Source organism: Nothoprocta perdicaria, unplaced genomic scaffold (assembly GCF_003342845.1).
Source record: "Nothoprocta perdicaria isolate Ctin4 unplaced genomic scaffold, notPer1 scaffold_63, whole genome shotgun sequence".
In the NCBI taxonomy this organism is placed as follows: domain Eukaryota; kingdom Metazoa; phylum Chordata; class Aves; order Tinamiformes; family Tinamidae; genus Nothoprocta; species Nothoprocta perdicaria.
In genome coordinates, this window is record NW_020455899.1 from 2,239,253 (window position 1) to 2,260,395 (window position 21,143).

The following is a 21,143-nucleotide window of genomic DNA, read 5'->3' on the forward strand; positions in this document are numbered from 1 at the left end:
CCTTCCTTTTTCATCCCATCCATGTTAGAGTGCTTATGAACAAACTAGACTGTGAGAGTAGCTGAGATGAGAAATCCCCTGCCAGTCTGCTGCAGAACATCTCTTGCTCTGTACTTGCTGACATTGGGCCAAATTGCTTCAGCTGAGCATGGGAATGGCCTCTGGAGAATCCATCTGTGACATCCGCCTGGGCCTTTTCCATACTGTTCACCTGTTCAAAGGAACCTGGACTTGGAGGATAAATTTCCCATGCAACCTTATGGCAAGGGCCAAACAACTGTGGCCTTTTCTGGCTTAGAGACATGGGTGCAGTTGACTTACTGACTGTGTCTTCCTTTGCCTGCTTCCAGGTCGGACAATCATTCTCTCCACACACCACATGGATGAAGCAGACATTTTGGGGGACCGGATTGCCATCATTTCTCATGGCAAGCTCTGCTGTGTTGGCTCTTCTCTGTTCCTGAAGAACCAACTAGGGACAGGCTATTATTTGACCCTGGTGAAGAAGGACGTGGATTCCTCTCTGAGCTCCTGCCGAAACAGCAGCAGCACCGTGTCTTATCTAAAAAAGGTGCTGCTATCCACTTACACTCAAGTTTGTCCTTCTCGCTTAAAATATTAGGACTATGGGAAGGAGCAAGGTGTAATGTGTTGAGAAGAATGATTTATTCTTTAAAACAAGTTTGCTTTTATACATACTACTCCATATCACATCTAAACTRTTGCACGGGAAGAATACTTCCATTATAGTTACTTTTTATGCCACTGTTTCCAAGGTTGATTGGAAGGATCTAGAGTAGAGTAAATACATCCTTTTGCAAATTATTTCTACTATCATGGCCTTATCATTGTATTTAAACTCTTGCAACAGAATGTCATCTTTATATTCTAAGTCCTTTATGGTGTATCCAGCCTTCTGCACCATCTGATTGGAGTTACAAAGACAGTGTAGTATCTAGGTGAGTCTCCTTTCTAATTAAACAGCAAAAACAATGATTGTCTGTTTTTCTTTACCAGGATGATAGTGTCTCTCAGAGCAGCTCTGATGCTGGCCTTGGCAGTGACCATGAAAGTGACACTTTGACAATAGGTGAGTTCTGGAAAGAGAATAWATGAGATTCAGCCTCAGTGCTAACATTCCTCTTTCTTTAGCCTTAGACGTGTACCATAGCCTTGCTGGACCCCTCTTTAGCTGCTGTCTTGGAAAGATAGTGAAATTTGTAGAGCTAGTATTTTTAAATCCACAGATACTGATAGCCATTTTGCATTCACGTTGACCTGAAATTTAATAGCCATCAAAGATGATGTGCTTGTTAAGCCTGATGGCAATATTTGAAGTTTCTGTTGAACTTACGTCTATGATTTGCAGGACTCCCCTTGCCCAATTTCTGCAATTCTCCAAAATTCTGCAAACAAAAAGAAKAGCTAACCTCAGGTCCAAGCTTATCCTGGGTATGGAAAACAGATTTTTTCCATGGATGTGCTGATTTAGAGTTGTCCTTTTTTATCTCCTTTCTTTCTGCAAGGGTTTTTCAGACCCTGAGCTCTTTTCTCCACATAATGCACAAGGAAGGTGAGCATTATATTTTCCTTTGATTCTTCTAGATGTCTCTGCAATCTCAAATCTGATTACAAAACATGTTCCTGAGGCTAGGCTGGTGGAAGACATTGGACACGAGTTAACCTATGTCTTGCCATACAAAGCTGCTAAAGAGGGAGCTTTTGTGGAGCTGTTCCATGAAATTGATGACCGTCTCTCAGATCTTGGCATTTCCAGCTATGGCATTTCTGAAACCACCCTGGAGGAGGTGAGTGAACTTAAACTTCTACTTGACATGGACTAGGTAAAATAAATGAYTGCGGAAATTACAGCAAGACTGTCTTGTTTCTTATTCTACTGATTTATCATGAGACAGGCAGATCCTGTGTTTCTTCATGAGTATACATGAGTATACTTTTTGACTACAATGACTTAGTGCTTTTTGACTAGAATGAAGGTGAAGATCCAGAAATTTAGTATCAAAGTTCTTTTCCCAAGACATAGGAAATAGCATTTGTTTCAGAATTACTGAGAACTGACATCGGAAAGGGGGGAATGGCTGATAAATGGCTATACACCTTGAAGTGGGAGAGATGCCATTGAGTCCATCACCCAGGGGACAGTCTCCACCATTCTTGTGCTGCATCTGTCAGCCTGTCATAGCACTGCCTGACACAGTCCCCATAATACTGCTCCACTTTTCTGTTTTCACYGGTACTTATCATTGCCTTTCAGATCTTCCTCAAAGTGGCTGATGATAGTGGTGTGGACGCAGAGACCTCAGGTAAGCATGGTTGTCTCCTATGGCATTGAAAGGGATGTCAGAGAGCAGTTACCTCCTGGGTGGGATTTGTGTAGGCACATACCTGACAAGGACTAGGTATTTCATTAGTAATATCTCAGTGAAGAGCACAGCCTCTTGGAGAAGAAGTGGTTATATCTAATGAGTAGTTCTTCTGTTTTCCGATGTATGATCTCTGGGTATTGTGGTGTGACCAGCAGTACAGTGGCACATACCCAGATGCACTAGGTCGTTTTTATGTTAAACTGGAGCACTCCTGTGCTCCAGTATTAAGACTTTTTTTAAACATTTTTAAGGACTCTAAATATTTGTTATTAGTACACTTAAATTATGCTTATTATACTTAGTACGCTTAAAATATGCCCTATTAATATGTAAGGCGTTACTGTTATCTTCCATGTCAGTTTTATACGAGTGGAGAGCTTTGATTTATCATGACACTGTTGTGTGCTCTGAATAAAAGAAGAACCCTTAAAGGCTCAGACCACAGGAGGGACCCACAAACTCGCTTTTTCCTGTGAGRGTGGCTCGCTGCCTTGTGTGCTCATGCCATCATTTCCTGATAAACCAATGCTTGCAACTTGCACTTGGTTTCACATGCGTCTTAAGTGAGCATTTTCTTACTGTAAGAGCAGCCAAGCTGCCATGTCTAAATAGAAAAAAAAAAACTGTCCAGTGTACTGGAAGAAGTTTCTAGGACAACAGCAAAAAAAAAAGTTCATAAGACATATGATCCATTGCATAATGGCGGTGATGGTTTTAATTTTTCTTGTGCTGGAATCACTCCAGCCCAGCTCTTCTGTTTGCAAGTGGGAGTTATACRGAATGGAAATTGTATTGCTTTGCTTTCTCTGGGGCTAATTGGAACCTGARGAGGTTCATTATCCTGATTAACTGAAGCAGCTGAGCTAACTATACCTGCATTACCGTCTTCAGATGGGACCTTGCCAGCCAGAAGGAACAGGCGTGTGTTTGGAGACAGACAGAGCTGCCTTCGTCCATTTACAGAGGATGATGCGTTTGACCCTAATGACTCAGACATAGATCCAGGTACTGCTGTGACTCAAACCTGCTTTCTTCTTGTGCACACTCCATTACACATTACAAACAGCGCTGATCACAAGGCTGAGACTGCAAAAGGAGCGGTGGCCTTTTTGCATTTAGAAGTAGTGGGCAGTGTGACATCCACATCTTCTCCCTCCTCAGTTGAAGGTCTGGAGAGAGAAGGGGGAAACACATAAATGTGACAGGGCTTTATTACACATATATTGTCCTCTCCCCTCGTTGTCTTCTTCCTGGATAAGTGAGAGTAGCTGRTCCAAACATTGCCCCATGCCTCCAGCAAACAAGTAGCCAGGAAACCTCCTAAACATCCTTTGGAGCGTGTGAGTGAGGGCTGTTTGTTGCTTTTTGCCAGCAGAGTCCAGAGAGACTGACCTTCTGAGCGGGATGGATGGGAAGGGCTCCTACCAGATGAAGGGCTGGAAGCTCACGCAGCAGCAGTTCGTGGCTCTCCTGTGGAAGAGGCTGCTCATTGCCAAGCGAAGCAGGAAGGGTTTCTTTGCTCAGGTGAGGGCATCCAGGGGGTGCRGGATCCCGGCGTTGGGTTGGCATTGGGACCTACGTTGAGTTTGGAGTTGAAGGTGGGTAGGAAGCTTCATTCAAGACAATCTGAAGCCCTAAAACTGTACTCCATTGCCTATATCACAAAAGTTGGCCTGTGCAAGGTGTCTTATCTTTGTTTTTGTTGCTGTTGTTGTGAAGCTGTGAGAGAGAAAGGAGTTAGATTATAACTAGGTTGTTAGAGCACTCACAGGAATGATGCATGTAAAGCTCAAACTCTGCCTTTTGAGAGCGGCAATTGGAGGCTGAATCCTCTGCATCCCAAATGAGCGCCAGGATAAATATGTCTCACTGTTTAGAGATGCCTTGGTAAATAATAGAAGACTTCCTTGGGAAATTGTGATTGAAAAAGCCTTGACCCGTGAAATGACTCACCTGAAGCTGGAAATGCTTCTGGGAATGCTCATTTTAAAGAGTGTTTGCTCTTCTCTTGCAATTTCAGATTGTGCTGCCAGCTGTGTTTGTGTGTATTGCTCTCATGTTCAGCCTGATTGTTCCTCCCTTTGGGAAGTATCCCAGCTTGGAGCTGCAGCCCTGGATGTATGATGAGCAGTACACTTTTATCAGGTACATTTCTTGTAAGCAGGATATGGTGCTAAATCCTGCAATTATGTTCTGTACAAATGTTACAATTATTAATGCCAAATCTAACCACTAGCCATTTCTGGATGGTACTGTGTTTCCAGTAATAATTTCTGCAAAGATAAATGATGGCCAGGAGTATCTCCTTGAGCCCAGATAAAGCGCTCTGCAGAGGAAAATCTCCACTTATTTCCCTTTCCTGAACTTTCTTCCCATGTTCTGAGCTTTGCTCTCCTGACGTTTTTGCCGTGTGCCCGTTACCCAGTGATCTGATGGTGTTTCTGTGCTGTCCCCGTAGCAATGACGCTCCAGATGATGCAGGCACTCAGAAGCTTTTGGATGCTCTTCTCAATAAGCCCGGTTTTGGGACACGCTGTATGCAAGGACACACCATCCCGTAAGTAGCACTGCAGCCTGGCAAGGACCAACCTTGACTTCTGATGACCCTCTAGATCTAACTAGCCTCAGAGGATGATRCTCATGGCCAGGGTAGACTGGGTAGACTTTAAGCCAAAACGGTGGGAAATTGTTGTTTTCTTCTGCCTAGAACCTCCTAGAAAGTTGCCAGCATCCAGTGTGTTGAGAGAACAGGGTCTGAGTGCAAACCTTGCCTGAGCAGGAGACAAAAGCCTTTTCCTCAAGTTACTGGTGTACTCCAGAGCATGGAGAAAGAGGCTAGTCATGTAACTCTGTTGTTCTCTGTGCAGCCATTTGTGCTGCACTGTCCTCTATCTGCACTGGAAACCCTGGTTAGCATCCCCTCAAACTCCTGCTTTTTCCCAGGAATTTTCGCCCAGCCAACTTCATATAGCAGCCTTCCTTTGTTCCAAAGGGATATGTTTTCTGCTATTACATGACTTACAAGTGAAGGCTGTCAGAGTTGTTTTAAAAGCTTGCCTTTGCCTTGAATCCGTCCTGACACAGAGACACTCCTTGCACGGTTGGGCAGAAAGAATGGACCACAGCTTCGGTGCCTGACTCCGTCCGGGACATCTTCCTGAAAGGCAACTGGAGCATGCAGAACCCTTCCCCGTCGTGCGAGTGCAGCAACGAGAAGATCAAGAAGATGCTGCCTGTGTGTCCCCCTGGTGCGGGCGGGCTGCCTCCCCCACAGGTAGGAGAGAACTGCAATGGTTGCTCCCCGGGAGGGATGTCACTGTGGAGCCAAGAGGCTGGTGATGATGCTTATGCTGGTCTGCATTTTCTCACTGACSTTTTTCTCTGTTTCTCTGGTGACACCAGCGAGAGCAAGACACTGCTGACATCCTCCAGAACCTGACAGGACGCAATATATCGGACTATCTAGTGAAGACCTATGCGCAGATCATTGGGAAAAGGTACCTGCTGGACGTACGAGAGTGGCAGCTCTGAAGTGATGTCTTGGGGTTTGTAAGTGAAGTGAGGGGGAAGTGTGGAAGCAAAGCCCAGGGGCTGCATTAGAGAYGGGTGGTGGGATATATGCCCTACTGTGAGGTACCATCGCATTTGTTCCCAGTAGAGTCCCTGTAGTGCTTGTGGGTCTGCCCATCCTCCTGCTCTGCGTTTAATAGTTTTGCTTTCTTTTCTCTCTCCACAGCTTAAAGAATAAGATCTGGGTGAATGAGTTCAGGTGAGTTACTACATTTTCTTCAGCCTGTATGTATCTTGAGCATTACATTCAGCAAGATGCTTAGTAAAACTGAGCCACTGTCCCCGCTCCCAACACCAGCATAGTTGGTTGTAAACAGCTTCTTTTAAGGAGACCTGAAGCTGCACAGAAATTTCAACATCATGATGCATTTCCTACAAAGTCTGGAGAAAATGTGCAGTAGAATAATGGTGGGTCCCGGTTGTTAAATGTTTGGGGAATAGTTCTGAGAACAAACTGGGGCAAAGCCTGCTGCCTGTCATGCAGAGGGGGCAGAGTGGACCTGTGGGACCAGCCTGCAGATATTCTACCATGGCAGGTGCTTTATACCAAGCAGGGAGATTTCCTAGGAGCACAGGACAGCTACATTCATCCAGAGCATTCTGCACTGTTGCAGGCACCACGCTGTACAATCTCTTGCCTAAGTTGGGGGTTTAACTGCAGAGATAAGAAGTAGGAGATAACAGGACTAAAAGGCAGTGTGAGAAAGCCAGAGTTAACCATTTTGGGCTTGGATATAGTGCAGGAAGATGAGAGATCTGAGGAGGGAGAAGTGTGTTCGTGTCTATACTTCATCTTCTTTCTCTACCATCAGGTATGGTGGCTTTTCCTTGGGAGCCAGTAGTTCCCTCATGCTTCCTCCAAGCCATGAAGTCACTGATGCAATTGAGCATGTGAAGAAAATCTTGGAACTAGCACAGGTGAGCAATTGCTCCTCAAAAACCTAGATTGCACTAGAGTCCTAATACTCGGAAACTGTAGGATGAGAAGAGTCTATGTTTGCAGTCCTGCAGTTTCTCTTCAGCCCATTTGAGCCGAGGCTCCCAGGTGGGGGCTTGGGAGCAGCAGGAGGCTTGGGGACCTGCTCAGCTGAGACTTGGGTCAGACCCTTGTAAAACATTGTGCAGCCCCAGGACCTGCTCTCAAGGATTGACTGTCTCTTTTGTTTATGTTTGCAGGGAAGTTCTGGAGATCGGTTTCTCAACAGCTTGGCAAGTTTCATGAAAGGCCTGGATACAAAGAACAATGTAAAGGTAAACCACAACCCCACTGCTGTACCTGTTGTTTGAAAGTCTGCTAGGTTGAGGTTAGTTTTAGTTAGCAATATCCCAGCAGTTWGCCTTGCGCCCAAGGTGTTTGTGTTTGGAAGAGCAAAGACAACTTGTCTGGAGAACCCCCTCTRAATTCATTTCTCCTGTGAAGCCCAGCCCTAAGTGCCAGCAGCCAGGACTTGACCAGGCTGTATGTTCTGGTCCTGAACAAGCTACATCCAGAAGGAAGTGCAAGAAAACACCCTATCACCAATGGAGGAAGGGTGCTCTGCAGGGCTTGGGAGCCTTTTGGGTAGCTGCTGTCCATGGTGCCTTCCTGATGCCCATGTGTTGTTGTGCAGGTGTGGTTCAACAACAAGGGCTGGCATGCCATTGCTTCCTTCCTGAATGTGATGAACAACGCGATCCTTCGGGCCAACCTGCAGCAGGGCAAGAACCCCAGTGCTTACGGGATCACTGCCTTCAACCACCCACTCAACCTCACCAAGCAGCAGCTCTCTGAGGTGGCCCTGTAAGTCCTGAGGCAAGCACGGGTGGGTTGGGGCTCATCGGGTGACATGGAGAATGTCACAGTCCCRCTACAAACCCATTGGTGGACAGTCAGCAACATGTTTCATTTGAGCGTTACCATCCCTGCCTTTGTATACTGTGGTTTAGGCAGGTTGCTGATGTTGAGCTTTTGTTGTTGAACAGCACTGCTGCTACAYTCTGAAATTTGGGCATTCCCATCACTGGGAACTCTAATTTATCCCTGATGTCTCAAAGGAGCTTACACACCAAAGCACACAGAGAACACTGGTTTTGCCAGGGCTCTAGAAGTCTAGAAATCTATGAGGTTTCTCATAGTTGGTGCAAATATGATCAGCTTTGCCCCACAAATACAAACAGCCCGTGAATACAAACAGCCTGCCCTGTTGACTTTACCACCTCTGCATTTCTAGGCTTCAGCAATATTCCTCCAAAGAATCAATTGCTTGCRCTCATTCTCCTCCTTGGTCACAGAGCTAAAGGGAACCTATTTGCTTTGTAGACATGGCCCCATGGCCCCATGTTTCTTAYTGCTGTGCAGATTTTCTGCTGTCTCTGATCCCCTCTAAGTTCTCTGTAATTTTTAGTAACTTCATAAACTTTTAATGTTCTCCTTGAGGAACTTAAGCTATGTAACCACTCATTTCTCTCTCAGCCATATTCTAAAAGGCTGAGGAATATGGGCTCACCAGGGGAATGGTCACCCTCTTGTTCTGAGGTGGCTGCAGTTGACTAAAAGCCAGTGATGAGTCCTGTTTGGTTTTGTTCACTGTAATGCTCAGGGTTTTCACCATGCCATCGAGCCACTGACTAATTCACTACTGTCGCAAACCGGCTTGGGCTCATAAGCTATGTAGGTGTATAGGTACCTCCTTCAGATCTTCTACCATGGCAGTGGCAGATGACAGGCTAAAAAATGGAAAATAAATATATGTATATAAATTAAATGGGAAATAAWGTAACAAAAGAATGGCAGGAGGTGGAGCGTTGTGCTCAATCACTACTGACGACCTAAACATTGTGGTGCAGTGCTTGAGACACCAACAGGTCTKCACATTCGTGCTGTTCCACAGCTCTGCAGTTAAGCCTGGTACCATCATCCTTCAGTATGAAAAATAAGGGCAGCAGAAGGGACCCGGTTTCTGTAGTGCCCTGTACGAGCTGCCTCACCTCCAGGAAGAGAGCCCAAGCATACAAGCACTTTCTTTCTGTTCTCTTTTGTGCAGGATGACCACGTCTGTGGATGTCCTAGTCTCCATCTGTGTCATCTTYGCCATGTCCTTTGTTCCTGCCAGCTTTGTGGTCTTCCTCATCCAGGAACGCGTCAGCAAGGCCAAACACTTGCAGTTCATCAGTGGGGTGAAGCCAGTCATCTACTGGCTGGCCAACTTTGTCTGGGATATGGTAAGGGCAGGACTACACTATATCACTATGAGACAGACAAGTCAGCTTTGCTGTAAGCCAAGGCAGCTACCAGTCCCATGCCCAGTGTTAGGTGGACGTTTAGACATACACACTACTTATAGGGGTACTGAAAAGCAAGCATTTTGTCCTTCAGCATGCAAGTCATGGTGAGGAATGCATGATGTGACAGTACAGTTGATGGAGGCTAGCAGAGGAGCTGAGATGTGAATCTGAGAASCTTCTGAACTTCTGGGAGACCTTGAGATTTTCCCTCTCTATCTGTCAGTTTTCTCTGAAACACTTAGCTTTTCATTGTCGGTAAGGCTGTCAAGGACTGTCCTGCATTCTGTTCATTACAGAATGAGGTGCAAAGTACTGTTGGAGCTAATGGGCACTKCATTAGAGCAGAGAATAACAACTGTGCTTATATCTTCTGCATGTGCTTTCTTAAGGCAATGGTTGGGAAAAGGAAAATGGAAAAGGATGTGGAGTGACTGTGAGCTCCATCATCTATATTTATTATGGCACTTTAAAATACTGGTCCTCCCAAATAATGCCTCTGCAACCACTYGCTCTGCTCCATTCAAAGCAGGGTTTTGCAGCCTGTGGTGTTCAAAACCTCTGTGAATCTATCTACCTCTAGAGGGACCAAAAAAATGTAAACACATGTATAGGCTGCTATATTTTATATGCATAACACTCCTCAGAGTGTCTCCCATTGGAAGCAGCTCTGAAAACACTGAAGAATGTTGAAAACCACTGTTTTGGGGAAGAAGGATGCTTCTGATTGATAGGCTTGTGGAAACGAATGTGAAACCATATTCTTTCACTTTGCAGTGCAACTACATTGTTCCAGCGACACTTGTTATCATCATCTTCATCTGCTTCCAGCAGAAGTCCTATGTGTCCTCCTCCAACCTGCCTGTGCTGGCCCTTCTTTTGCTTCTCTATGGGTAAGAGACTTCTCACAGGCTTGATTGGGGAGGCACTTAGGTTGGGGAAGTGCTGGTCTGAATGTTGCTGCCTTTCCTTTTGGCAGGTGGTCGATCACCCCTCTCATGTACCCAGCCTCCTTCGTGTTCAAAATCCCCAGCACAGCATATGTGGTACTGACCAGCGTGAATCTCTTCATTGGCATCAATGGCAGCGTGGCCACCTTTGTCCTGGAGCTCTTCACTAATAATGTGAGTGGCACCAGGAGCTTGTCACTGCCAGGGTCACCAACAACTCGCTCTGTGTTGGCACCATGTTACCCTTGCTAGATAGTTCCCCAGAACAGAATGGTTCGAGTTGGAGATTGTCTAAACTAACCTTGCTGCTCAAAGCAGTGTCAACTAGACATTGTTGCCCAGGACCTAATTCGTTCAGGTTTTGGATATCTCCAAAGACAGAGACTCTGCAGGCCTACCCTTTGGGCAGCRTGTTCCAGTGTTTGTTCAATCATCCCGAAGACTGAAAACCCCTTTTTCCTTATGTTTAAATGGGATTTTCCGTGTRTTCCTCATGAGGGACAGTCTCTGGCAGCTGCAGACCATTTCAAAGATTCAGTGTAGCTGCCCTCAATTGTGTCTTCAGAGGTGACTATCTCTCCCTTGACTGTGTTGGGAACAGATGCACCTCACTTGGTATTTTCGAAGGCCAAACACTTAACAAGGATGGTGCAAATTCTCCTCATCCCTGTGTGCAACATGGCACATATTGATGGGGAATGCTGTGTGTGGAGGTGGGGTGAGGAACCCTGTGGGACTAGCATGTCAGCTTTACCACTTAGTGTGAGGGTGAATAGGCAGTACCTGGCAATGATCATTTCTGTGCCAGGGCTTGTCTTAGCTCAGTGGGCTGGATGATAAAGAAAGCCAACAGATGTTTGCTTGGAARTTGGAGGCAAAAACTGAAATAAAATGGAGGAGGAGTGGGGCATCACATAGTGGCTTGACCTTATCTCGCTAGAGAAGGAACTACATGCAGTCACTGAGATGGCCAGCCTGTGCAAGCACAGCTTTTGTCCTTCTCAGCCTTTTTAGCCCATCATTTCATCATTTGCCTTTTTAGACTGTCAGTGTTTGGAGGGATCATTGACTGTCCACAGGGCTCCTTACACCGACTGGGAGGAGCATTTTTAGTCCTCATGCTTTTGCTAGTTGCAGTACAGATCACACTCAGCAGACGCTGGATGCTGCTTGCTGAGATGGCTCACTGGCACTTGGTTTTGTCTTAACAGAAACTGAACAACATCAATGACATCCTGAAGTCAGTCTTCCTCATCTTTCCCCACTTCTGCCTGGGGCGAGGACTCATTGACATGGTGAAAAACCAGGCTATGGCTGATGCTCTGGAGAGGTTTGGTAAGTGAAGGACAGACACAGTGGCCTGAACAGAGCAGAGAAAGCTGAAGTCTGCCCCAGATGAGCATCACTTGCTCCTCTGAGGGGAGTAACTGAACTTATCAGTTCACTTATCAGTAACTGAAGGTGCTGTTTGCTGCAGAGATTTGATCAAAGCTGGCAGATTTTCACACCTGTCCCATTAAAATTAAGGAGGACTGAAGAGGGTCTGGCAGTTACATGCTTGGATTTTTGAGTTATATGGGCATTAATTAAAAAATACCTAAACTGCATAGATGAGATTATTAAGCTGAGCAGAAGTGACTGAGATTCTGGAGAACTGGATCTTTTTTTCTGGGCTTTACAGCCAGTGCAAGGCAGAAGTCTTCTTTTGTGCTTGACTACCTCCCTGTACAAGGTAGCCCGGCTTTCCTTTGGCACACTACGTGGTCTCTTGGCTTGAGTAACCTCTTCCTAAGAACACTTATCCAGTCCCAACTTGGCTACAGTAAGAAATAACCTCAYGTGTGGTCCCATGCATGACTGCACTTGCCTCCATGCCCAAAGGAAGGTAGAAGTCTCTCCAGGTAGAAGTGCCAACCCTTTGCTCCCAAAAGTGGCTGTGCTCTTCATCTCACCTGAAAAATGACTGTGCTCTTCATCTCACCCTGCCAGGAGAGAACCGCTTTGTGTCTCCTCTGTCATGGGACCTGGTGGGGAGGAACCTCTTTGCCATGGCGGTCGAGGGTGTAGTCTTCTTCATCATCACCGTGCTCATCCAGTACAGGTTCTTCATCAAACCCAGGTGGGTTGTTCTGCTCCCTTTTGCCACTGCAAGCAGGTGAAGACAGGCAGGTCTGCCATGAACTAGGTGGTTCTTCTGTTAATGCTTCATCATGTTGCCCTCTGCAGGCCTGTCTATGCCAAGCTGCCTCCTGTGAACGATGAAGATGAGGATGTAACCAGAGAGAGACAGAGGATAATCAGTGGCGGAGGACAGAGTGACATACTGGAAATCAAGGAGCTGACCAAGGTAACAGCAAGAGTTGTGCATTTGTCTCCAAGCCTTGTTGGCACAGAGCCCTGCACTTTGACAGGGGCCTCATTCAGAGGGGTTTAGTGAACAAAACTGGAGCAATTCTAGATTGCGGAATATGTATGGTTCTGGAGTTCTATTTTGCATGTTTTTATCATTTTTCTGGTTTCAGATTTACAGAATGAAGCGAAAACCAGCAGTTGATCGGATCTGTGTTGGAATCCCCCCTGGAGAGGTAAGCTTATTTGTCACACTTACTGCCTTGCTATTACTGTGGTATGTAAGAGAAGTAAAATATGATGGTGGCAGAGTGGGATCAGAAATCAGCTTGCAGTGAAGAGAAGGGCTTGATAGCTTAAGCAGTTTCTGGGCCAGTCCCTCTTTTATTTTAAGGAGGATAGTGAATTTATCAGTGTCTGGACCAGAGGACAAGTAACAGTACCCTCCAGCATTTGGCCCAGATATACTGTGGTGGTAATACAGCAGTCCATGGGCTCATGTCAAGCTCATATGCTTGAAAAGAGAGATCAGAAGTGTATTTTGAAAATTCACTGAAGAGGAACCTTTGGAAGCTGCAGGAATCCAGGCTTTTGTGGACTCCTTCCAGCTGTCCTGGAGGTTGAGCACATTCCCTGCTATCTGGCACGTCCCAGTCAGTGGTGGAAACTCTGTAGATGAAGCCTTCTCTCAGACACACTGTTATTCTATATCTCCAGTGCTTTGGGCTCCTGGGAGTAAATGGTGCTGGCAAGTCATCCACATTCAAGATGTTAACTGGTGACACAGACGTGACAGGAGGAGAAGCTTTCCTGAAAGGAAACAGGTGAACATCTTTCCTCTGCCTTGTGTCAGATAAAATCATTGGCTGTTTTGTCATCCACCTTTCACAGCTTTGGTTCCACCTCCAGCAGGTATAAATTCCACCAAATTTCTGCCTTTTTGAAATTGAGGCATCTGCTTCAGGTCTTCACAGAGTCTAGTAAAGTGCTTCAGTTGCCTTGGAAAGTGTACTTAATCTAATAGTCACTTCTGAATATCTGCGCCCATCGGGCTTAAACAGCACATTTTGAAACAACAGATTTTGCACATATACACTTTGAGGATCCCATATATTTTTTTGGTCCAGGAATTCCAAAACCACCAGTTCATCTTCTTTCTTTTATTACCTAAAATGGCCGTGTACACTTTGTAAAATCCTAACAAAGGCCATTTTTCTCTTGCAGTATCTTGTCGAACATCCAAGAAGTCCACCAGAACATGGGCTACTGCCCACAGTTTGACGCTGTTAATGATCTGCTGACGGGACGAGAGCATCTGGAGTTCTTCGCGCTCTTGAGAGGGGTCCCAGAGAAAGAAGTCTGCAAGGTAAAGGGAACAGGGAGCATAGATCACCCCGTAACCAGTCATTCCTGCAAACATGCAGGGAGGCCTGGGCACACACACACTGCAGTGATGCTCTGGACACCTGCTGAAGGTATCACCTGGTGAAGTATGGCCCCATTTTCTTCCAAGGGAAACTAAAATCAAGGCTTTTTGTTTTCGTTTTTTTTTTTTTTTTTTCTGTCAGTGCAGCCTGGCAAGTTGTACTAGAGGGAAAGTCTGGTATTTTGGACCCTGCATTCTCCTATTGGATGCACTTTCCCACTGAACAGTTCGTTTTATTTAGAAGTTCAAGTGCTGGGGAGCTGCAATTCATGCTGAACTTCACTTACTGTCAAGAGTTGCTTCCCCAAAGAAGAAAATAGAGGAAATACATGTAATCGAGTATAACAAGCTTCACAGTGGCTGCTGTATCTTTCCAAATGATCCCACTGTACCATTAAAATACCACTATTTCGATATCCAGCATGGGGTTCCTCTGCACTATGTTCCTGCAAGCCCCATATGGGAAGGGTCCCGGTGCTGAGCGGGATCCAAATAGCAACTGAGTCACCCCTGTTAGATGCTTTTCATTGTCTTGGGCTAGTTGGCAGGGTTACGAACACCACTGAGCTGTGGTGTCCCAGAGCTTCCAAGGAGAATGGCAGTGCGGAGGTGCTGGGTTCCAAGAKGCGGTCTGCTCTCTCTTGCAGGTTGGCGAATGGGCCATTCGGAAACTGGGCCTCGTGAAATACGGAGAAAAATACGCAGGGAACTACAGCGGGGGCAACAGGCGCAAACTCTCCACTGCAATTGCCCTCATTGGAGGCCCTCCGGTGGTCTTCCTGGTGAGTCTGCAGGATTGGCATGTTAAGATACCCCACCGAAAAGCAGAAATGACGTCTGAGTGAAGACTGGGTACTTGATGGCCAGCTAGCATTTAAATACATCATCAGTCACTTAAATGTGAGCAAAGAATATATGTAGCTAAGGATTTCCTGTTTAAATGTAGGGTCAAACAATAACATGCCTCCAGGCTTCAATTCCTGCAGATTAGCTGGAGAAGTGGGGGGCTCAGATATTATTGCCAGACTACCAGCCATTACAGCATGTTCAGCACCAGAGCACTGCTATTAGGATTTATGCACTTCAAAACGAGTATGGCTTTTCTGCCCTCAAGAATCAGCCCAGTGTTTCTAATAATTCTGTGAAATTTGGAAATGGAAAAATCTAAAGCTTACTGAAGTTTGTAATATAGGAAAAGTAGTTTAATCTTGAGCTTATTGAATTTAACTTGCTCTAGAACTGGATTATTTCAACATAATTACAGAATAAGCAGTACTTCTCAAATCTTAAATAGATGTTACCTAATTTAAAATCTGGAGCATGAACTACTTTTCCATTCTTGAAAAACAAGAAGTACTCAGGATGTCCAAGTTCTCCAGCGTGCATAATGAGAATGGCAAGGTCAATTCAGAGATGAGGCTCTTTTTATCCATAGAGTGCAGCAGCCTAAGCTGGTATTTCTTGCCCATGTTGCAGGACGAGCCAACCACAGGGATGGATCCCAAAGCACGCCGTTTCCTGTGGAACTGCGCTCTGAGTGTCATCAAGGAGGGGAGATCTGTGGTGCTCACATCTCACAGGCATGTAGCAACCTGGCTGTGTCGCTCCCCGCTTCTCTGTGCTGGGGTTGTGTTGTTGGCTGCTGAGCTGCGTGTGGTGCTAAYGAGGTCCTTTGTGCTTACAGCATGGAAGAATGCGAAGCCCTGTGCACGCGGATGGCCATAATGGTCAATGGGCGCTTCAGGTGCCTGGGCAGCGTCCAGCACCTGAAGAACAGGTAAGTCTGCTTTCCTTTTGCACCACAGAGTTGTGGTGCACGACAGATCAGTGCTGTTTTCACACACAGCATTCCTTTTGCTTTCTGGCTACAGGGAAGCTGCGGGATTTTAAGTTCTGTTTCTTTTTCAAAGCCACTTACCTAAACTGTGCTGTCCCTCTTGTCTACAGRTTTGGAGATGGTTACACCATCGTGGTGAGAATTGCAGGGGCAAACCCAGACCTGAAGCCGGTTGAGGAATTCTTTGGGCTTGCTTTCCCTGGAAGTGTCCTGAAGGAAAAGCATCGGAATATGCTTCAGTACCAGCTTCCTTCTTCACCATCGTCCCTGGCCAGAATATTTAGCATCCTTTCCCAGAACAAAAAGAGACTCCACATAGAAGACTACTCCGTTTCTCAGACCACTCTTGACCAAGTAAGTTTCTAGGAGCCTGTGTGACAAAACACCTTCCAGTAGAACAGAAATCAATCCACCAACTTACAGACGCTATCTTAAGAAAGCATTTCGGCAAAGTGAGCCCAACTTGTATGGCTGACCAAAGGGATGAGTTAAGCCATGAGCAAGTAAGTTTAAAGACTTGCATGCTGCAACATCTTTGGGAATGTTCTCGGGGTTAGATTTTTAGAAATGTCTTTATTCCCCTAGAATGGCTGTTCCTGCATACCTGTTCTGGGCCATCCCTTATCCCGGTGTTCATCATTTTATCTGATAGTGAAAATAAAGCAATTTTTTTCAGAATGTGAAAGTTACCAGAGAGAACAAGTTCTCAGTATCTCTGTCTCTTCCCCACAGAAAACTAAGGACAACTTTGGAACCTTTATGATGAAAAGAGTTTTTTTTTTTCCCCCTCTTTATCACATAATTAGAAGATTCGTAGGCAGTTGCTTTGGAGAATTCGGTAATACTGTAWTTTGTTTATGGGATCAAAGCCCTATTTATTTTACAATTAGTTCTGAACTCTAGGACTAATCCAGACATGCCCGGGGTATAAAATGCCATCAATTAATCAAAATCTAGAGCGATTTGTGACATGGCCTTTTCTCTTGTAGGTATTTGTAAATTTTGCTAAGGACCAAAGCGACGACGACCACACTAAGGACCTGTCATTGCACAAAAACCAGACTGTGGTAGATATTGCAATCCTTAATTCCTTTCTGCAAGATGAGAAGGTGAAAGAAAGTTGCGTGTAAGTCAATTTCAGCAAAGAAATGATGAGCAGAATGCAGACTGCCTTTGCATGGGTATGATACTACCAAGGAAGAAGCTAGCAGCAGAGAAACTGGACACTCTACTGATAACCATTCAATGCAACGCAATTCAATGCAAAGAAAACAAAATTCCTTTATGGAGGCCGTGCCTCGTGGAGTCGTTGTCCTGTACTGTTCTCAAGTGAAAGACTTGAAGTTAGCTCATTACAGTATAACTCTGTGAAGCTGTGGTAAAGCACCCACCAGATGCTGTGGGCTTTCAACCATACTGTATCTTGTCCTATACAGTATATTTTTCCTAGGGTTGCAAAATTAGTTAATTGAGGAAACTTGGCCAGTGGTTATTTATTGATATTTTAAAGACATGCATGTTTTGCTCTTGAAAACATTCATGTCAGGAATGGGGATTACCTGGTGCTATATCCATTGCTGGCAATGAATGCACCAAAACAGTCAGTGGCAAGAAAAGTCACCAAATAACACAGTCTTGTGGCCTTATTTTGTGAAAAGTGACCTGACCATCTGCTTTTCCTGGACTGGTGTAGGTCATATGGGGATAAATCTGAGGCCACAAAGCTGTACTGTGCAGATGGGTTGTATGGACACGATGGCCTGTCTCTTATCATCTACTTCACTGAGTGGTGATATGCAGAACTGTGAACCCTGCAAATGCACAGGATTGTCCCACCAGCATCAAAACCAATAACCTACTCTGACTAGGGTTTTTTGTGTAGTCAAGTACTCTCCTGCTCCTCTGAGGTACTGCAGCAGCTGCATGAACACCTAGTGGAAGGAAGTGGGTGACAAGCAGATCTAGGGTTTGGACCACAGCAGCAAACTCACTGGTTGTACAAGCTGCTAATGCCAAGAGCAAATGCTAAATCATAAGACATCACTCAGATACGTAATGTCTGCTCTTTAACCCCTGCTTCGCACCAGAAAGGTACCCATCATCTGAAGTTATTGCTTAGCACAAGTAAGTTGCCATTTCTGGCTTTGCCAGATAAAACTAGAAATGAGATGTAGATTTTTTTTTTTAACAGTATTATTTATATGTCTTTAAATAGGTAGGTAGCATAATTAGGGATTGAAAGTGCTTTCAGTTGATCTTTGTAGCCACAGTATTCCTTTACATTATGCCTGCGATGCTATGCTCTCATTCTCTCCATTCAGTGATAGCTACATTTATGATCTGTGTAAGTTCCAGGCTCCAGCAATCAACCACTATCTGGAATTACTGTAAGTTGTTCACCTAAAATTTTCCTACTTGGAAACTGATATAACATTAGATTAATGTGCAGGTTTCTACTTCTGTAGCACAGTGTAGTTTCAGTCATCAGGTGATCCCTAACTGGAGAATATACTCTTGTTCTTGTGAGAAACTGTTTCAGTAAATTTTCCTTTGAAGAACAAGGTAGTTCAAAGTAGTAGTGCAGTTACAAGTAATACTAGTGTAATTATGTTGATCAATTTCCCTAAAAAAAAGAAGAAAAAATGTTTTACAAAGAAGATTAGAGGGGAGACTGTGGTGAGGACAGCCAATTCTTGTTGATTTTTCCACAGTCATGGGGGAATATGCTTTCATTAATATACACACGAGCCCATGTGTGTTGCTCCTGTATTCAGAAATACATTCAGTAATGTGGCAGGACCCAAGAGCAGATCCTGCATTATCCCTGTGTAGGTTTTGCCTCTGCCTTAAGTACCTGTTCAAGCTCCACAATATGTTCTCAGTGCCGCTCCACCATAAATAGGAGTCACTGACCGTTTTCTTCTTTAAATGCCTGCAGCAGCCCCACGAACAGTGAAGGGGCTAGAGTGTGCCTGAAGAATAATAATCATGTATTTCTGGATATATGTGGTAACACCAACCAACTCAGCATTTTTAATACGTAAACAGTTAAATATTTTTGCACAAGTTCCCAGTCCCCACTGGATCCTGCCTCGGGATGAAGTACGAGCTTATTACAGCTCTACTGAAGTGCCTTTTTCATACCCCTTTTTTTTTTCCCCATAGAATATGTTGCTAAGGGGGAGAGAGAGAAAGAGAAATGGGGATTGTATACCTCATAGTAAAAGGAGAAAAATGGGGATTGGTATACCTTACAGTGAAAGGAGAAAAATGGGGATCAGTATACCTCGTAAAGAGAAATGGGGATCGGTATACCTCATTTAGAGTGTACTCTGTTACTACCTTTATGGCATCCTCACACCATGCTGATGAGTATAGGGTCTTGAATGCACAGGACTTCCAGGTGCAGAACCATTACCGAATGGTTGGGCTAATCCTGCAGCTGTGACTTCTCTTTCACAGGTTGCCTGCTGTGGAATCAGTGAAAGAAACAGCATGTATCTGTTATGGGTATCAGTGAAACCAATGGTGTGTATTGAGGACATCACTGCTAAAATGAGAGCACAAATCAGATCGGAAGTCACAATTTCTGCACAGACAATGGAACGAAGGGCTTCAGTTTTGCAGAGCGCAGAACTGGCATATGCAGAATGAGAGAGAGTTACGGGAGGATTCAGATTGGGGTCTAAAAGGACAGCAGGCTCTTCCTAACTGCTTGTGTGAGTGACTGATTAGCAGGAAATAACAGTTACAATATCAGCATTTTTCCTTAGCCTGCCAGAAAAAGATTCTTAATTCCTCTTGCCCTGTGACTCAAAGTCTGAGCTATTTCATGACTATTTGGTCCCGTTTCTTTTTAGCCATACTGGACACAGACAGCACATTCTCGCATGCTGATTAGTTACTGAAATAATTTCTGACAACCGTTCCCTTAGCCCTAGAGTTGTGCATCAGGAAAAATGACYCGAGCCCCGCTCAGTATGATTATGAACCACTCTTGATAATGAAACTGCACTGAGGTATTAACTTATTTTAAACATCATACCTGTTGAAATTTTACATCCCTCTTTGTAGTACATTTGTACTTTGGTAAGGAGTTGTATTTTCCCCCATGGTTAAACTATCACTTCGTGCTTATACTCCCCCCTTGAATTATAGTTGGTCCTTCATTCCAAGCACTTTATGCTATCTGTAATGGGATCTATTTTTGCACTGGAATATCTATTAACTTTGCAAAATCTAGAGAGATTTCACAACTGAACTGAGTTAAATCCTTAAATGGACGTTTTCATTAAAAGCAAAAAAAATATATATTTGTATTTGCTAATAACTGTTTATGTGAAGTATTAAAAGGCACTCTTAATTGCCTTGTATTAAGTCAAAAAATAAAGCTGTTATAGCACCATTGGTCTCTGAGGTATTAGTTATATACTCTTCTGAGGAGTGCTTTTAGAAGTCTTTCGTTTTTCCTCTGTTTTGATGTGAACTTTCATCATAGATGCAAGTTTTGATATCTTCATAAGTTAATGTGGGCTACATGTTATTTTCAGGTAAGTGAGATGGTGCAAGATTTGAAGAAGCTTGAATTTTATCTACTGAAGTTACTAAATAACCTTCAACAAACGCTGAAAAAACACGTGGTGGTGTAACTGCTGCATCAGCTGCAGAATTTCTAAATACCACGTGCCTGACTGAATGTTTAAATCCAAAGGATCAACCAATTTCTAAGATCAACCGATTATTTAATTTAGTTTTCAACACAACTCATATTTAGATAAGCAGCTAATTAGAACTTACTGATTTTTTTAGCATTAGTCTAGTCAATGTGGGCTCRTTCAGGTTGTGCTTGATTTGTCAAGCCCTTGTGCTAAAAAGCATATTGGCTGTGGTATGAAACTGGTATAAAACGCCCTGAGTATTCTTCAGCAGTGATAAGGAAAATAAAAGTTTCTAGTAAAAACTTCTTCACTTCTAGTAACCTTTGTTTCAGTTAAAAAAAAAAAAAAAAAAGGAACTCTACTGCTGCATTAGTGTTCAAGAAAAGCTCATTAGTAGTCTGTGCCACTTTGTTCATGCTGGTTTTATTTTAAAAAAAAGATACTTTTAAGTTGACTACAGTATGGTCACATGTGTGTTGAACCARCTGGCACATAAGTGGTTATAACACTGTACACAACCTCGGCCAACGTGCCCTCTGCCCTGCAGCTCTCTCTAGCATATCAAGGGGCAGCTTATTAACCCTGAAGCTGCTATTGTCAAGAGTTTTGGTGACCAAAACACAAAACCTTCAGGATGCTGTACTTTAAGAATAGCTTTATCACTTTCCGTTTAAAGAACAATAAGTTAAAAGTAAACACTAAGCA

At 44.3% G+C, this 21,143-nt stretch overlaps 1 protein-coding gene across 2 annotated transcripts in view; it reads left to right on the forward strand.

Moving 5' to 3' along the window:
- The window catches only part of ABCA1 (ATP binding cassette subfamily A member 1), a 72,514-nt gene extending 53,739 nt beyond the window's left edge, over positions 1-18,775 (forward strand). The window contains exons 23-50 of one of the 2 annotated variants that reach the window (XM_026049921.1): positions 351-571; positions 1,018-1,090; positions 1,606-1,808; positions 2,276-2,324; positions 3,279-3,392; positions 3,760-3,911; positions 4,408-4,532; positions 4,846-4,944; positions 5,472-5,661; positions 5,790-5,884; positions 6,124-6,156; positions 6,770-6,875; positions 7,134-7,208; positions 7,568-7,737; positions 8,981-9,158; positions 9,996-10,111; positions 10,198-10,342; positions 11,380-11,503; positions 12,158-12,287; positions 12,395-12,515; positions 12,691-12,753; positions 13,235-13,341; positions 13,742-13,883; positions 14,591-14,725; positions 15,420-15,523; positions 15,628-15,720; positions 15,891-16,134; positions 16,770-18,775. In XM_026049921.1, the coding sequence (XP_025905706.1) occupies positions 351-571; positions 1,018-1,090; positions 1,606-1,808; positions 2,276-2,324; positions 3,279-3,392; positions 3,760-3,911; positions 4,408-4,532; positions 4,846-4,944; positions 5,472-5,661; positions 5,790-5,884; positions 6,124-6,156; positions 6,770-6,875; positions 7,134-7,208; positions 7,568-7,737; positions 8,981-9,158; positions 9,996-10,111; positions 10,198-10,342; positions 11,380-11,503; positions 12,158-12,287; positions 12,395-12,515; positions 12,691-12,753; positions 13,235-13,341; positions 13,742-13,883; positions 14,591-14,725; positions 15,420-15,523; positions 15,628-15,720; positions 15,891-16,134; positions 16,770-16,910 (3,548 nt within the window). In that variant the 3' untranslated portion in view covers positions 16,911-18,775. The remainder of the gene's footprint in view (positions 1-350; positions 572-1,017; positions 1,091-1,605; positions 1,809-2,275; positions 2,325-3,278; positions 3,393-3,759; positions 3,912-4,407; positions 4,533-4,845; positions 4,945-5,471; positions 5,662-5,789; positions 5,885-6,123; positions 6,157-6,769; positions 6,876-7,133; positions 7,209-7,567; positions 7,738-8,980; positions 9,159-9,995; positions 10,112-10,197; positions 10,343-11,379; positions 11,504-12,157; positions 12,288-12,394; positions 12,516-12,690; positions 12,754-13,234; positions 13,342-13,741; positions 13,884-14,590; positions 14,726-15,419; positions 15,524-15,627; positions 15,721-15,890; positions 16,135-16,769) is intronic. The other variant, XM_026049922.1, reaches the window with a different exon arrangement.
- Positions 18,776-21,143: the final 2,368 nt, after the last annotated feature.